The 17,037-nt window shown below is 49.8% G+C and overlaps 1 protein-coding gene across 2 annotated transcripts in view; it reads right to left on the reverse strand.

The window, feature by feature from the left end:
• Positions 1 to 10,546, reverse strand: part of LRMDA (leucine rich melanocyte differentiation associated) — a 941,975-nt gene extending 931,429 nt beyond the window's left edge. Inside the window, exon 1 of one of the 2 annotated variants that reach the window (XM_077345966.1) lies at positions 10,313 to 10,546. In XM_077345966.1, the coding sequence (XP_077202081.1) occupies positions 10,313 to 10,351 (39 nt within the window). In that variant the 5' untranslated portion in view covers positions 10,352 to 10,546. The remainder of the gene's footprint in view (positions 1 to 10,312) is intronic. The other variant, XM_077345968.1, reaches the window with a different exon arrangement.
• Between the last annotated feature and the right edge of the window lie 6,491 nt (positions 10,547 to 17,037).

Genomic DNA, 17,037 nt, shown 5'->3' on the forward strand with positions numbered 1-17,037 from the left:
AAAGGAAATCAGGCCAAGAAAGAACCTGGTGGTTAGATATGATCAAAATGGATGCCAGCCAGAAAAATACACAACTAAAAGAAACGGTGCAAGATCGGAAATCATGGTGCCGGTTGTGCCACAGGATCTTCAAGAGTGGGACTCGACAGAAAGGCTGGCAACATCATTCTCAGTAGGTTTAACCTGTTTGCTTTGTGCAGAGAACAGAAGGGCATTGTTGGCATTTAATGGCATCTACAGTGTCAAGGCTATGGTATTCCCCGTTGCAATGTATGGCTGTGAAAGTTGGACCATAAGGAAGGCCGAGCGTCAAGGAATTGAGGCTTTTGAATTCTGGTGCTGGAGAAGACTCTTGCGAGTCCCTTGGACTGCAAGGCGAACAAACCGGTCAGTCCTAGAGGAGATCAGCCCTGACTGCTCTTTAGAAGGCCAGATCCTGAAGATGAAACTCAGATACTTTGACCACCTCATGAGAAGGAAGGACTCCCTGGAGAAGAGCCTAATGCTGGGAGCGATTGAGGGCAAAAGAAGAAGGGGACGACAGAGAATGAGGCGGCTGGATGGAGTCCCTGAAGCAGTCGGTGCAAACTTAAATGGACTCCAGGGAATGGTAGAGGACAGGAAGGCCTGGAGGATCATTGTCCATGGGGTAGCGATGGGTCGGACATGACTTCGCAACAACAACACAATGTTAAACGATGAGCAAGTCTCAGATGGCATTGTTATATCCAGTGATTGTGTGTATGTGGAAGCTCTGGTAGTAGAATGTAACATCTCTGTTCTAGGGAAATGGGAGACATCTGCCCCACTTCGAAAGGGAGACGGGGGAGCATGGTGACAGGGTCTCAGTTGATGGCACCTGCCCCTTTATCCCCAATTTGGACAGATCTACCCTCTGTGGTTCCCCTTCAAGGATCGCTGCCTTGTTGTGGCAAGGGGGCTTGCGTAGCTCAGTGAAGCTATGAGCTATGCCGTGCAGGGCCACCCAAGACGGACAGGTCATAGCTGAGAGCTCTGACAAAAGGTGATCCACTGGAGAAGGCAATGGCAAACCACTTCAGTATCTTTGCCATGAAAACTCTATGGACAGTTCCAATAGGCATAACGATATGACGCCGGAAGATGAGCCCCTCAGGTCGGAAGGTGTCCAATATGCTACTGGGGATGAGTAGACGGCTAGTACGAGTAGCGCCAGAATGAATGAAGCGGCTGGGCCAAAGCCGAAAGGACGCTCAGTTGTGGAAGTAACTGGTGGCGAAAAGACAGTCCGATGCTGTAAAGATTTTTATTCCATAGGAACCTGGAACGTCAGATCCATGAATCAAGGCAAGCTGGACGTGGTCAAACAAGAAATGACAAGACTGAACATCGACATTTTAGGAATCAGTGAACTAAAATGGACAGGAATGGGTGAATTTAATTCAGATGACCATCAGGTATACTACTGTGGACAAGAATCTCGCAGAAGAAATGGAGTAGCCTTCATAATCAATAAGAGAGTAGGAAAAGCAGTCTTGGGATACAATCCCCAAAATGACAGAATGATCTCAGTTTGAATCCAAGGCAAACCATTCAACATCACAGTGATCCAGGTCTATGCCCCTACCACTGCTGCTGAAGAGGATGAAGTTGATCAGTTCTATGAAGCCCTACAACACCTTCTAGAAGCAACGCCAAAAAATGATGTGCTTATCATCATGGGGGGTTGGAATGCTAAAGTAGGAAGCCAAAAGATAACTGGGATAACAGGCAAGTTTGGCCTTGGAGTACAAAATGAAGCAGGGCACAGGCTGGTAGAATTTTGTCAAGAGAATACAATGGTCATAGCAAACACTCTTTTCCAACAACCCAAGAGACGACTCTACACATGGACATCACCAGACGGTCAACACAGAAATCAGATTGACTATGTACTCTGCAGCCAAAGATGGAAAAGTTCTATACAGGCAATAAAAACAAGACGAGGAGCTGATTGTGGTTCAGATCATGAGCTTCTTGTTGCAAAATTTAGGCTTAAATTGAAGAAAGTAGGGAAAAGCACTAGGCCACTCAGGTACGAACTAAATCATATCCCCGACGAATATACAGTAGAGGTGACAAATAGATTTAAGGAATTAGATCTGATAGACAGAGTGCCTGAAGAACTATGGACGGAGGTTCGCGACATTGTACAAGAGGTAGCAACTAAAACCATCCCAAAGAAAAAGAAATGCAAGAAATCAAAATGGCTGTCTGAGGAAGCTTTACAAATAGCTAAGGAGAGAAGGGAAGTGAAAGGCAAGGGAGAAAGAGAAAGATACACCCAATTGAATGCAGAATTCCAGAGAAAAGCTAGAAGAGATAAGAATGCCTTCTTAAATGAACAGTGCAAACAAATAGAAGAAAACAATAGAATGGGGAGGACCAGAGATCTTTTCAAGAAAATTGGAGATATGAAGAGAACGTTTCATGCAAAGATGGGTATGATAAGGGACCAAAATGGTAGGCACCTCACAGAAGCAGAAGAGATTAAGCAAAGTTGGCAAAATTATACAGAAGAACTATACAAGAGCGAGCTTAACATCCCTGATGACCACAGTGGGGTAGTTACTGACCTGGAGCCAGACATCCTGGAATGTGAAGTCAAATGGGCCTTAGGAAGTCTGAGCAACAATAAAGCTAGTGGTGGTGACAGCATTCCAGTTGAACTATTCAAAATCTTAAAGGACGATGCAGTAAAAGTGCTACACTCAATATGCCAGCAAATTTGGAAAACTCAGCAATGGCCACAGGATTGGAAAAGGTCAGTTTACATTCCAATCCCAAAGAAGGGCAATGCCAAAGAATCTTCAAACTACCGCACCATTGCACTCATTTCTCATGCTAGCAAAGTTATGCTCAAAATCCTACAAGCTAGGCTCCAGCAATATGTGGACCGAGAACTTCCAGAAGTACAGGCAGGATTTCGAAGAGGTAGAGGAACTAGAGATCAAATTGCCAACATATGCTGGATCATGGAAAAAGCTAGGGAGTTCCAGAAGAACGTCTACTTCTGCTTCATTGACTATGCTAAAGCCTTTGATTGTGTGGAGCACAACAAATTGTGGCAAGTTCTTAAAGAGATGGGAATACCAGAGCATCTTATTTGTCTCTTGAGAAATTTATATGCAGGTCAAGAAGCAACAGTGAGAACTGAACATGGAATCACGGATTGGTTCAAAATTGAGAAAGGAGTTCGGCAAGGCTGTATACTGTCGCCTTGCCTATTTAACTTGTATGCGGAGCACATCATGAGAAAGGCGGGATTAGAGGAGTCACAAATTGGGATCAAGATTGCAGGGAGAAATATCAACCTCAGATATGCAGATGATACCACTCTAATGGCAGAAAGTGAAGAGGAACTAAAGAGCCTGTTGATGCGGGTGAAGGAGGAGAGTGCAAAAGTTGGCTTGAAACTCAACATCAAGAAAACAAAGATCATGGCAGCCGGCCCTCTCAATTCCTGGCAAATAGATGGGGAAGAAATGGAGATAGTGACAGATTTTATTTTCCTCGGCTCCAAGATCACTGCAGATGGGGACTGCAGCAAAGAAATTAAAAGACGCTTGCTCCTAGGGAGGAAAGCTATGGCAACTCTAGACAGCATCCTAAAAAGCAGAGACATCACCCTGCCAACAAAAGTGCGTCTAGTCAAGGCTATGGTCTTCCCAGTTGCAATGTATGGCTGTGAAAGTTGGACCATAAGGAAGGCCGAGCGTCAAAGAATTGAGGCTTTTGAACCAATTATTTGACGCTCGGCCTTCATTATGGTCCAACTTTCACGGCCATACATTGCAACTGGGAAGACCCTTGTACTGTTAGGTGAACAAACCGGTCAGTCCTAGAGGAGATAAGGCCGGACTGCTCCTTAGAAGGCCAGATCCTGAAGATGAAACTCAAATACTTTGGCCACCTCATGAGAAGGAAGGACTCCCTGGAGAAGAGCCTAATGCTGGGAGTGATCGAGGGCAAAAGAAGAAGGGGACGACAGAGAATGAGGTGGATGGATGGATTCACTGAAGCAGTAGGTGCAAACTTAAAAGGACTCCAGGGAATGGTAGAGGACAGGAAGGCCTGGAGGATCATTGTCCATGGGGTCGCGATGGGTTGGACACGACTTCGCACATAACAACAACCCTCTGTGGTTAAGAGCCTCTTGTGGCGCAGAGTGGTAAGGCAGCTACATGCTCTCTCAAGCTCTGTCCACGAGGCTGGGAGTTCAATCCCAGCAGCCGGCTCAAGGTTGACTCAGCCTTCCATCCTTCCGAGGTCGGTAAAATGAGTACCCAGCTTGCTGGGGGGTAAACGGTAATGACTGGGGAATGCACTGGCAAACCACCCCGTATTGAGCTTGCCATGAAAACGCTGGAGGGCATCACCCCAAGGGTCAGACATGACTCGGTGCTTGCACAGGGGATACTTTTACCTTTACCTTTACCCTCTGTGGTCATTCCCATTTCATCAGGTTCTCTTTCAATTGCTCCCGGATTCCCCAAATGGGAATACATCAGTCCATTAATCTTTAATCTCAACATTTTTATTTCCTCTGCTATGTTTTCCCCCCTCCCAAATGAACCCAAATGAGGGTTGAGCGCTTCAGCGGCCGAAGCGGCCAACCCTAACCCAAATGAATTATAACATTATCAGCTTAGCTTGTCATTTCTGTACCGTAGCTGGCAAACAGCTTCATTATGCTGCGGAGTAATCCACGGCCAACACCCGGCTTGTACGTGTGGTCCTGTCTCTTCCATTTCATTGTGTCTCACAAACTGTGCTTGACATTTAAGCTTCACTAAGACCTTGTGGTGCAGAGTGGTAAGCAGCAGAAATGCTGTCTGAAGCTCTGACCATGAGGCTGGGAGTTCAATCCCAGCAGCCGGCTCAAGGTCAACTCAGCCTTCCATCCTCCCGAGGTCGGTAAAATGAGTACCCAGCTTGTTGGGGGGTAAACGGTAATGACTGGGGAAGGCACTGGCAAACCACCCCGTATTGAGTCTGCCATGAAAAGGCTGGAGGGCGTCACCCCAAGGGTCAGACATGAGTCGGTGCTTGCACAGGGGATACCTTTCCCTTTCCCTTTAAGACCTTGTAGGTCTCAAAGGTGCTGCTGGGCTCCAACTTTGTTCTGCTGCTTCAGACCGACCCAGCGACTTGCTTGCATCAGGACCTGTGGCTAGTGGAACATGGGAAAGCTCCCACACCAAGGAAGATTCCCTCAGCCTAATTATCCGGAAGACAAATGACTGCAACCTGCAAGGTTCCACAAGCACCTTCTTGGTTCAGACAAACTCCTGTGGTGGGCAGTGATGCAGACAAATCAGATCGCCGCATAACTCCGCCCTGTAAGCAGCCCACGATGAATCCCCTGGAACTCGAACACCTGAGTTCGCCCACCGTCCACCCAGCTGGGAGCCCAGGAGGAGGGAGGAATATACACAACACACAAAGTTGGGGGATTTTTTTTGCCCATACCAACCAAAGGGGAGGGAGAGGAGGTGGCGGCCACCGGAGGGATCTCCGTCATGAGTCTTGGGGGCAGGGGCAACCTTTGAGAGCACTGGCAGGGGGTGGCTGGTTTGGCCTGTGACTGTCTTATCGGAAGTTTTATGGTACCTGCGGAGGATCTTTCAGCCAAGGTTGCTCCAGAGGCAAACACGTCAGGGCTTCTTAAACACACACTTCTTTCCAGAACACAGAGGGCGAGTCCAAAGATCAGGGCCAAAAATGCTGCAGAGCCTTGATTCCCACTGCATGGCGCCCGCACATCATGTGCTCCGTGACCCCCATGTGCACTTTCTTCTCGAATCTCGGAGAGGAAATGATCCGATCAGGAAAAAAGCCAGGCTGCAGGCTGTCAGCAAAGCACTCCACACCGTCCCATCCCACGGCTTGGCCAAACACAGGGACACGACACCTCTGAGCCTGGCTCTTCCTTGTGATCATGGAGGGAAAGAACCGTTCCTCCTCTTTTGGCACTGATCAGCTACCTTGCCTGCTCGCCAACCCCACGGCAGCCATTTTGCAGGTGCGCCGACTCACCTTTCTTAAGCTTCCCACGGGCTCGACAAGTTTGGCGCCCCCTGCAGTAGAGCAGCCCCACCGCTGCCCCACTGGTACATCACCCACACACCAGGTTTCAGGACCCTCACACTGCAACGAGAGTTGGGAGATTGGGCAGCTGAAGCGGCCGTTCCGGCCGGAAGCAGCCAGCGCTATTGCACTGGCTGCTTCGGGCCGGAACGGCCGCTTCAGCCCCCAAAGTGCCTAGTTGGAACCCTCTCATCTGCCTGGAGATTCCAAGGGTGACCTGGGGCCCGTCACACTCCCTCAGCCTAGGCCGGCCTACCTCTCAGGGTTGTTGTGAGGATAAAATGGGGAAGAGAATGATCCGGTCTGGAAAAAGGGAAGGAAGAAATGAAGTCACAAAACAAGGGACAAACGTGAGAAGGTCTTGGATCCGCTTTCAGTAAAACCTCTGCACCCAGGAGGGTCAGGAAACCAAGTCATATGAATGGTTGAAGGAGCTTGGTCTGTTTAGCCTGGAGAGAAGACGACTAAGTGGTGATATGATAACCATCTTCAAATGCTTGAGGGGCTGTCCTATAGAAGATGGAGCACAGTTGTTTTCTGTTGTCCCAGAGGGTCAGACCAGAACCAATGGGCTGAATTTCATTCATAAGAATTTTCGGCTAAACATCCGGAAGAAGTTCCTGCCAGTTAGAGCAGTTCCTCGGTGGAACAGGCTTCCTCGGAAGGTGGTGGGATCTCCTTCTTTGGAAGTTTTTAAGCTGATCTTATGAACTTATGGTGGGTGGGCGGGCAGGAAGGGATGTGCCAGTATTTGTCTCTTGTGACCCTTCCTTGCATACCCAGGGAATTGCTATTTTCCACTGTGGGGAGGTAGGTGAATTCCCTCCAGGCCAGGCTGGATTCTGGAGATTTTTGGTGGCAGAATCTCTTGGGTATGAAATTGGGGTCACAGTGGGTGGGCAGGTAGTTGTGAGTTCCTGCATAGTGCAGGGGGTTGGACTAGATGACCCTGGAGGTCCCTTTCCACTCTATGTTTCTATTAATGGAGCGGATGCCAGTCCTGCATGTGGTTCAAACCTCATGGGAGTGGGAATAAGGCCCATTCCTGACACCTGGACCATCCACGCAACCTGTCATTTGTCTGGCCCCTTCACTGACAGGAACACAAAGAGGTTGGCGGATTTTGCCGCAAGCTACATCCAAGTTGTGGCTACCCCTCCTGGGGCGTTCAAGGCAAGAGATATTCAGTTGTGCTTTCCCCTTTCCTGCCGCTGCGAAATGCGCACCTCACAGTCGGCCTCCTGGATGCTGACAGCTGGTGTCTCCATGCACCGGGTGTGTGCCCAGCTGGAGAATAGTTTTTCCCCACCAGGGGTTGGTTTCATGAGAGTGCTGCTAGAAATCGCATGCATTCTTTGAGCCTCCCGCCAGGATATCGCATTGGCTGTTATCGGAGCCCTGTGATTGGTCCAAAAGGTCTGTCTAGTGATTGGCTAAAAGCCAATTCAGTGGCAGAGGCTCATGGGAATTGTAGTCCATGGACATCTGGAGGGCCGCAGTTTGACTACCCCTGCTCTAAGCCAGCATTCTGGCTTCGGCCTTAGAGCAGAGGTAGTCAAACTGCGGCTGTCCAGATGTCCACGGACTCCAATTCCCATGAGCCCCTGCCTGTTTGGCCACCCTTGGCATAGAGGCTTATTATTTATTTCCTTTATTTATTATATTTATACCCTGCTATTCTGGAAAGCGGATAACCTTCGTGTTCTTCCCTCACAATGGTTGGACTGTAGAGCAGGGATAGTCAACCTGTGGTCCTCAAGATGTTCATGGACTACACTTCCCATGGGAATTGTAGTCCATGAACATCTGGAGGACCACAGGTTGACTACCCCTGCTGCAGAGTATGTACAACTAGAAGCATTGGCTCATAATATATCATGCCAATGTCAGCAAACCTCCCGGGAAAATGAAGAAGTTGGTTTTTATAACCCACTTTTCACTACCTGAAGGGGTCTCAAAGTCATGTTCCCTTCCTCTCCCCACAACAGACACCCTGGGAGGTAGGTGGGGCTGAGGGAGCTCTGAGAGAAAGTGCTCTACAAAAATAGCTCTATCAGAACTGTGACTACCACAAGGTTGCCTAGCTGGCTGCATGTGGAGGAAGAGCAGAGAATCAAACCTGGCTCTCCAGATTAGAAGCTGCCGTTCTTAACCGCTATCGTTCTGACCCTTCCTCAGAAATAAGGCACATGTGAGCAGAAACTTAGTCCTAAGCTAAACAAAAGTTGCATAAACTATTGTCCCCTTTAAGAGTCTTTCCAACAAGTGTAGAATAGATTATTTAACTGTGTTGCAACTACAATCCCTATTGTAATCAATTTTAGGCTACTTTCCGGGTTGGGGCATTATAAAGAAAATATTTGAGGCTGTGTTGGTCGGTGGTAAGTGACTTTGAGAACTCTCGAAATAGAATATATTTAGCATTAGTGATTGTATGATGTTTATGGAGTTCTAGATGGTAACCACCAGGTGTTGTTTTGGTTTGCAGGTTAGAAATCCTTTAGAAATCATCAGTGCACTGGATCAGGGGTGTTGGCTGGTCTTTGCAATGAAGCTTGTAGGAAGACAGGTGTCTGTGCTCACTGGGTGCTGGACTATTGTCACAATCTGAGGAAGAACGCTGTAAGGCCTACGATCCGGATAACCTGGCAGAAACTGAAGAACTGAACCTGCTTTAGCCTCTGAGATTCTATCCAAAAGCCATCAGTTGTGTTACACTGTCTAGAGGAGGGGTGGGCAAACTGCGGCCCTCCAGATGTCCATGGACTACAATTCCCTTGAGCCCCTGCCTGGCAGGGGCTCAAGGGAATTGTAGTCCATGGACATCTGGAGGGCCGCAGTTGGCCCACCCCTGCTCTAGAGACACGGGGACACAGATGGGTTGGTTGTTCACTCCTTTTTGGATTATACTGATACCTTTGCTGATTTTAGTATTACACCTGGCAAAGTTTTTAAGGGACCCAAAGGGGATGGCATTGTTCTCCTCGCCTCCTCCCTGCAAGGCGAGCCAGGCTCAGCCAAGGTCACCCAGCAGGCTTCTATGGCACAGAAGGAATCCAAACCTTGGGCCATCCAGACCTGGGCTGCAGCTGCCCTTTGGCCACCATACCTAGCAGTTAGGGCTGCCAGGCTCCAGGTGGCACCTGGGCGTCTCCCGGACCTACAGCTGATCTCCAGACTACAGGGGTCAATTCCCCGGGAAAGCCATGGATACTTCGGTGGCCAGTCTGGCTCAGCAACCATGGAGGTCCCTATCCCCCCCCCCAGGCTCCACCCCAAAATCCCTAGGAGTTCTCCAGCCAGGAGCTGGCAACCCTCCCACCCAGACAGAGGCAAGGGGGAATCTGGCACCAATCTGCCTATCGGGGTGGTTCTCAACCTTCCTAATGCCAGGACCCTTTAATACAGTTCCTCATGTTGTGGTGACCCCCAACCATAAAATTACGCAAGTGTTCTTTCACAGAAATTAAACCGAAACTGACCAGTGGCGTGAAGATCCATTGCTCATGATTGTATAGAAATTGGGGTTTTTTTCCCAGGGTTTCTCAGTTCAGTTCTGCCTCTTGTTCCACCATGCCAATCTCACTCTTTTCCGCTGCTCCAGACAGACCAACGCTCTATCTTGATCTACCCCACAAGGCTGTTGTGTGGATGGTGCCCCCATCCCCAAGGCTGAGGCTCCAGCCCAACAAGGTCCAATTACTCTTGAGTAGACCGAGACCAGCTCGACCGAGACCCTGGAGGGGCGTGGAGGCGCTGCTTTTCGGGACCCTCCCCCCCACACACACACACACAGGGGTAGTCAACCTGTGGTCCTCCAGATGTTCATGGACTACAATTCCCATGAGCCCCCGCCAGCAAATGAACATCTGGAGGACCACAGGTTGACTACCCCTGCCAGGAAGCACCGTTCAAGAGCTTGGCAACGATGGTTGCCAACAGGACTGGAGGCAACCAAGACGGCAACTGACAAATGGGCCGCGCGGTCGGTGGGTCCGCCTGCAGCAGCAGCAGCCGGAGGAGAGCGGAGCCGGAGCCCAGGCGGCCCTCCACGTCGGGGGTCAGGGAAGCGCTGCCGCGGGACCCAGGTGCGAATCCCCGCCGGGCAGCCCGGCCCACCTCGCCGGGAGGAGGCGGAGAAAGAGGGAGAGGAGAGGCTCCCGGAAGCGCCTCCCTTCCGCTAACTTTGCCCGGGGACACTTACTTGAGTGCCGTGCAGCACCGCCCCGGCCCGCTCGGCCATGGCCCGGAGCGCCCCTCCTTCTCCTGCTGCTGTCGCCGCCTCTGCCGCCGCTGCCCACCGACTTCCGCGCCCCGCCTGGCTCCGAAAGGCCGCCCGTCTGCCCGGGGAGGAAGTTCCCAGCAGAAAGCGGGCTGCCGCGTGACTCGAACTCAGCGCTCGTGCGCGCTGGGCTGCCCGGGACTGGCCGCGCCTCGCCTCGCCCCCCGCTGGAGGCCGCGGGGGAGACCCACTCAGTGGCCGTGGCTCGCGCAACACGAGATTGCCAACCTCCAGGTGCGGACTGGAGGGATCCCACAGGGACAGGGGAGGCCAGGGCCACAGTTGCCAACCTCCAGGTGGGAATAAGAGGAACACAGGACGGTCTCAGATAACGCGAACCGAGAAGAAAAGACCTATCACAGCATTCATTAAACAATTTAGCGATAATAAAGAATGTTTTTTAAACAGTGTCCTTTCCTGAGTTGACTTTTATGTTTATTTCATTCCAAGGACAGCAGCCAAAGTCCTCTCTTCTTTTAAAGGCAATAAATCTAAGCAGTGTTTCTTCCACTTCATTCCACTAGTAATATAAATTGGCCAAGGGCACAAAATAAATATAATAATAATAAAAAACAGTATGGAGATCCTGGTCCAAAAAGACAAGGTACCCTCCAGGTGGGGCCTGGCCCGATCCCACAGGGGCAGTCTTCAGGAGAACCCTGGAGACCAGCACTGGTGGTCCTTCTGGCCCTGTCCCCTGCGGAGCCCCCACCCCACCAACTACAACCCAGGCTCTTCCCTGACCCCCAACTTAAAAAAGTTCACAGCCTGGAGTTGGCAACCCACCCAGGGTTGCTGTTAGACGACAATGGAGGCAGACAGGACGGGATTGTATGCGGCTTTGGGAACAGGGATGCCAGCTCCAGGTTGGGAAATGCCTGGAGATTTGGAGGATGAAGCCAGAGGACACTGGGGCTGGAAGGAGGGGAGAGGCCTCAAGTGGGTGCAGCACCCTAGAGCCTGGCTTCCAAACGGCCCATTTTCTCCAGCAGAACTGCTCTGTTGCCTGGAGACCATTTGTACACTCAGGAGCTCTCCTGCCAAGACCTGGAGGTTGGTAACCCTCTTTGGACACCCACTGAGGAGGGAAAGTGGGGTACAAATAGTTAAATGAATAAATGGGACTATCCCTCTTTAAGATTAAGGCAAGGACGGAACGTGAGGTGTATCGTGCTGCCCTGAGCGTACCCTGGACTTGCCTTCTGATGCCTTCATCACCTTGTGATGGGCATATCTACTGGCTGTCTCCAAAATCCCCCTGAAAGATTCAACCTGGTTTTACATACAACAATATCCTGAACAGGCATGCCAGCTTATTCAGCCCAGGGTCTCAAACTTCAAGGCAGAGGTTGCCACTTTGGAGTGAGGAAATGCCTGGAGACTTTGGGGGGTGGAGCCTGGGAAGGGGAGGGGCTTCAGCCAGGCATAATCCCAAGGAGTCCATCCTCCAAAAAAACCATTTCCTGATCTGTGGTCTTGAAAGCAGCTGGAATAGCGGGAGATCTCCAGGCTCCACCTGGAGGGTGGCATCCTTATTTGAGGCAGCGATTGTATCCTGTTTCCCTCAATAAAGGGCTTCGGGCTCTTAATGGGGACGTAGAAGGCTCCCTTCCAACGGCCAGAGCAGCTCTCAGTTTGCTCCCCTTTATATTTGGAGGTAGATCAAGATGGGTCAGTCCCATTATTATTGTTGTTGTTGTTGTTTGTTGTTGTTGTTGTTGTTGTTAGTATTAGTATTATACTGCCCTCTCCTGAGGCTCAGGGCAGTTCACATGAAACGCAGAGGAACAATACATCAAATTCAGTAATGTCCGGTAGAAGTAGCGATAATGTTAACAACAAAGAGAGCAGCATTTTAGGAGAGTAACAGCCAAACAGACCCATGGTTGGTCAGTTCCGGGGCAGGGATTCATGAGAGGGAGGTTTGGGAGCCCAGCAATGTTGTTCTGGTTGATCTCAACCAAATGCCTGGCGGAGGAGCCCCCTTTTGCAGGCCCTGTGGAACTGCTTTAGTTCTGTTAGGACCCTGGTCTCTTCTGGGAGCTCATTCCACCAGATGGGGGCCAGGACAGAGAAGGCTCTGGCTCTGGCCCTGGTCAAGGCCAGGTGGGCTTCTTTAGGGCCAGGGATCACTAGCCGCTTGGAGGGGGCAGAGCGCAAAGCTCTTTGAGGAGTGCAGGCAGAAAGGTGGTCCATCAGGCATGCTGGGTCCAGACTGCGTATGGCTTTGAAGGTGATTACCAGAACCTTAAGCCTGATCCAGAATCCGACTGGTAACCGGTGTAGTTGGTAGAGAATGGGCCTTCATGTGGGTCCAGATGTGGGACCTCCATGGTGTTGCTGTGAGGACGCTGGCAGCTGCATTCGGGACCAGTTTTACTTTCTGGATCAAGGTTAAAGGTAGGCCTGCATAAACCGAGTTGCAGACGTCCAGTCTAGGAGTGACAGTCGCATGGATCACTGTGGCTAGGTGCTCTAGGGCCAAGTAGGGCGCTAGTAGTTTGGCTTGGCAAAGATGGTAGAATGCCAGCCATGCCCTTGTGACCTGAGCCTCTGCTGAGAGTGAAGCTTCCAGGGTCACACCCAAGTTTCTGGCAGGTTGGACAGTGTACAGCAGGGGTAGTCAAACTGCGGCCCTCCAGATGTCCATGGACTACAATTCCATGGACTAGCATTCGCTGGCAGGGGCTTCTGGGAATTGTAGTCCATGGACATCTGGAGGGCCGCAGTTTGACTACCCCTGGTGTACAGCTTCTTCATATAGACCCTTCCTGCCCAGCCACAGGACTTCCATCTTTGAAGGACTGACCTTCAGACAACTCTGCTTGAGCCGTTCCTGTCATTGCTTCCAGGCATCTGGCTAAGGATTCTGGGGGAGAGTCAGGGTGGTCATCCATCAGGAGGAAGAGCTGGGAGTCATCCACATATTGGTGGCAACCGAACCCAAACTTCCGCACCAGTTGGGCTATAAGCGAATGGATCTGGTTTTCTTGAAGAGCCTCTAAAAACCAGGGCAGTGTTTACGCAACAATCGGCGAGTAACAGCTTTTGATTTAGGCCTCCAATTAGCATGCATAGAGCAGCTGGGATTAAGATGAAAATCATATGTAAATATGTTTGTCAGTGATACAAACTACCGTTCTTTCCCCTTGAAGGCATCTTAATCGTTAAAAGGGAAGGGACAACCTCAACACACTTGCTGGTTGGGAAAAGTACATGATGTTACTCCGTAAGCTGCCTTTTTGCAAGCCCTGTGTGCTTCACGCTGTCCGAAGCACATGGCCCCATTTGCACAAAACAACAACGCGGACCAAATAGTCAAATAACTTGCCATGCGGAGACTCATTGGCACTGATGGGTTTAGCAGGACGCAAGGCCCCTTAAGATTACATGGCTGCCCTGCCACCCTGTGTGTTCTAGTGGTCAGAGTGTTGGTTGAGGAGCTGGAAGATCCAGGTTCAAATCCCCATTTTGCATGGAGACTCACTGGGTCACTTTGAGCCTAACTCACAGGGTTAAAATGGAAGGGGGAAGGGAAGTCATCTGATTCAGGTCCCCATTGGGGAGAAAGGAACAGATACAGAGAGAAATCCTAAGAGATCTCCTGGGAAGGGCACTTAACGTAGCAGGAGAATACATATTCTGAGGGAGTAAAAACGCCAAACGTTTGAGTCACGGTTCGCCTAAACCAGGGGTCTCCAGTCTTTCTGAACTACTGGGCAGAACTGGCAATCATAGAATAGAATCATAGAATCATAGAGTTGGAAAGGGACCTCATGGGTCATCTAGTCCAACCCCTGCACTATGTAGGACACTCACATCCCTATCGCTCATCTACTGTAACCTGCCACCCCCTTGAGCCTTCACAGAATCAGCCTCTCCGTCAGATGGCTCTAGCCTCTGTTTAAAAGTTTCCGAAGATGGAGAACCCACCACCTCCCGAGGAAGCCTGTTCCACTGAGAAACCCCTCTAACTGTCGGGAACTTCTTCCGGATGTTTAGATGGAATTTATTTTGAATCAATTTCACCCCATTGGTTCTGGTCCGTCCCTCTGGGGCAAGAGAGAACAACTCTGCTCCATCCTCTACATCAGGGTAGTCAACCTGTGGTCCTCCAGATGTCCATGGACTACAATTCTCATGGGAATTGTAGTCCATGGACATCTGGAGGACCACAATTTGACTACCCCTGCTCTATATGGCAGCCTTTTAAATACTTGAAGATGGTTATCAAATCCCCTCTCAGTCGTCTCCTCTCCAGGCTAAACAGACCAAGTTCTCTCAACCTTTCCTCCTACGTCTTGGTCTCCAAACCCCTCACCATCTTTGTTGCCCTCCTCTGGACACGCTCCAGTTTGTCTACATCCCTCTTCAACTGGGGTGCCCAAAACTGAACACAATAATCTGAATCAGAATGGCTGTGACGGCAGGCAGAACCAACAACAAAAAGTCAGGGATAGATTCAGGTGGGCAGCTATGTTGTTCTGAAGTAACAGAACAATGTTTGAGTGCACCAGGGGTCTCTTTCATACTAACAAAGTTTAATTGTGGTATCTGCAGAAGTGTGCCTGCACAGAAGAGCTTATACCCAGAATTAAACTGTCTTGGTCTTAAAGGTGCCCCTGAGTTCAAGTCAGAGAAGGAGAGAATGCATTGCTGGCTGTCGTCTTTCCACATTTCAGGCAGAGGTTCTGAACATATTAAACTCTTGCATCCATACATTGTTATAATGGATTAAGTACCAAGGCAGGGTGGTCTCCAGCATCCATTATTTACCTCACAGCTAGCTATCCTCCAAGGAATATCTCTCAAGTTCACAGACCAGTTCTTTCTTTCTTTCTTTCTTTCTTTCTTTCTTTCTTTCTTTCTTTCTTTCTTTCTTTCTTTCTTTCTTTCTTTCTTTCTCTCTCTCTTTCTCTCTTTCTTCCATCCATCCATCCATCCATCCATCCATCCATCCATCCATCCATCCATCCATCCATCCATCCATCCATCCATCCATCCATCCATCCATCCATCTATCTATCTATCTATCTATCTATCTATCTATCTATCTATCTATCTATCTATCCCACCCTCCCCGAAGGCTCAGGGTGGTTTAAGTGAAACAGGAAAAAGATACAGCTAACATATGGCAACAGCAGGTGATAACAACAATAACATTATGACAACAATAACAATTCACATGATAATAACAATAACATGAGAGAATAACGGAACTGCAAAGAGCCTCAGCTCAACTCTTACTGAGAACAACTCCCCTGCCTGTCTCAGCTGAGTGAGGTTGTCAGTCCTCACAAACAGGCCCCCCAGCCAGACAGCGGACCAGGCATCATGCGGAATACAGGATTTCCCTACCCCAGTTAAAGAAGCCTCAAGGTCTCATTCACGCCAGTGCTCCTAGAATTATAGGAGAGAACTCACCGGGCTGACTCCAGGAGCCCCAAACCGCAGTCACTCCCCTTCCTGAAGGGCAGGTAGCTGTTTCTAAGCACCTGCCAAGATCTACTACTTCTTGCTGCTTTGAAGAACCACCTCCCTGTGAGGGGCCCTGGAGGGAGTTCCTATGGGGCTGGACTACAGCCCCATGAGAGGTCAGAAGTGCTGGTTGGATTTTTGTTGATTTGGAGAGCCCAGGGGGCTCTCCTGTGACGGCCACTCGGTGGCGAGGCCCACTCCCTGGTGTCAGAATTCCAGTATCTGATTTGGAGCTTCTATTTTAATTGAAATTTTATCAACTTGGATAGGTTGGGATCTTTTTTTCTATCTTCGGCTTTTTTGCATCGAGTGTATTTGTACTGTAATTTGTATTGTGGCCTAGTATCGCATGATTAAACTGGCTGAGTGGTTGACTTGGAGCAGATCTGAGCTCTGATCACTACATCCACATGACTGTTTGGCTCCCCCGTGGCTTCCAGAGAGGAGCAGGGCCTTTTGGAGCCCCCACAATGTTATCCTCCTATCCGCCTTCTCCCTGCCTTCTCCCTGCCTTGCTACAGGCCTTCCCATGATCTTGCTGGCAGGACTGAGTGGCTTTGCATGCCGTAGAGATGGGAAGGGGATGGTGTACCCATCTGAATCCCCCCCCCATCTGCACCATTTTCCGTGTCTTACCCTCCCCCAGCGGCCACTATTTCCAGTTTGGTAGGCTTTGGGGAGGGGGCTTCGAAAACGGTACCGCATTTACTCAAAATGCAACGCTTGGTTTTCTTTCCCTAGCCAAAATAAATGTTTCCAAACGTTGCCATGTGGAAGAGTATGGGAAGCTTATTGGCACCTATCTGCATACATGGAGGGACTGCAGAATAGTAAACATGTTTTGGAAAAGGGTATAAGAAGGGATAGTACAGTATCCAAAAAAGCATTGTGTCATTAACAAGACTGCTGCTTTACCATTCTGAATGGCTACCCAAGAAAGGGTGGTATGCGGGGTGTCATTTTTGGATAACAGCCAGAATGGTGATAGCAAAGTACTGGAAACAGTCTGTTTTACCAAATTATGAAATATGGCTGAGAAAAATGTGGTTTGATATTACGATGGATTTACTCTGCCCTCTCTCAGCAGGCTTACAATCACCTGCCCCTCCTCTCCCCGCAACAAATACCCTGTGAGGTAGGTGAGGCTGAGAGAGCTCTGCAAGAACTGA

Source organism: Paroedura picta, chromosome 7, assembly GCF_049243985.1.
Source record: "Paroedura picta isolate Pp20150507F chromosome 7, Ppicta_v3.0, whole genome shotgun sequence".
Classification (NCBI taxonomy): Eukaryota; Metazoa; Chordata; class Lepidosauria; order Squamata; family Gekkonidae; genus Paroedura; species Paroedura picta.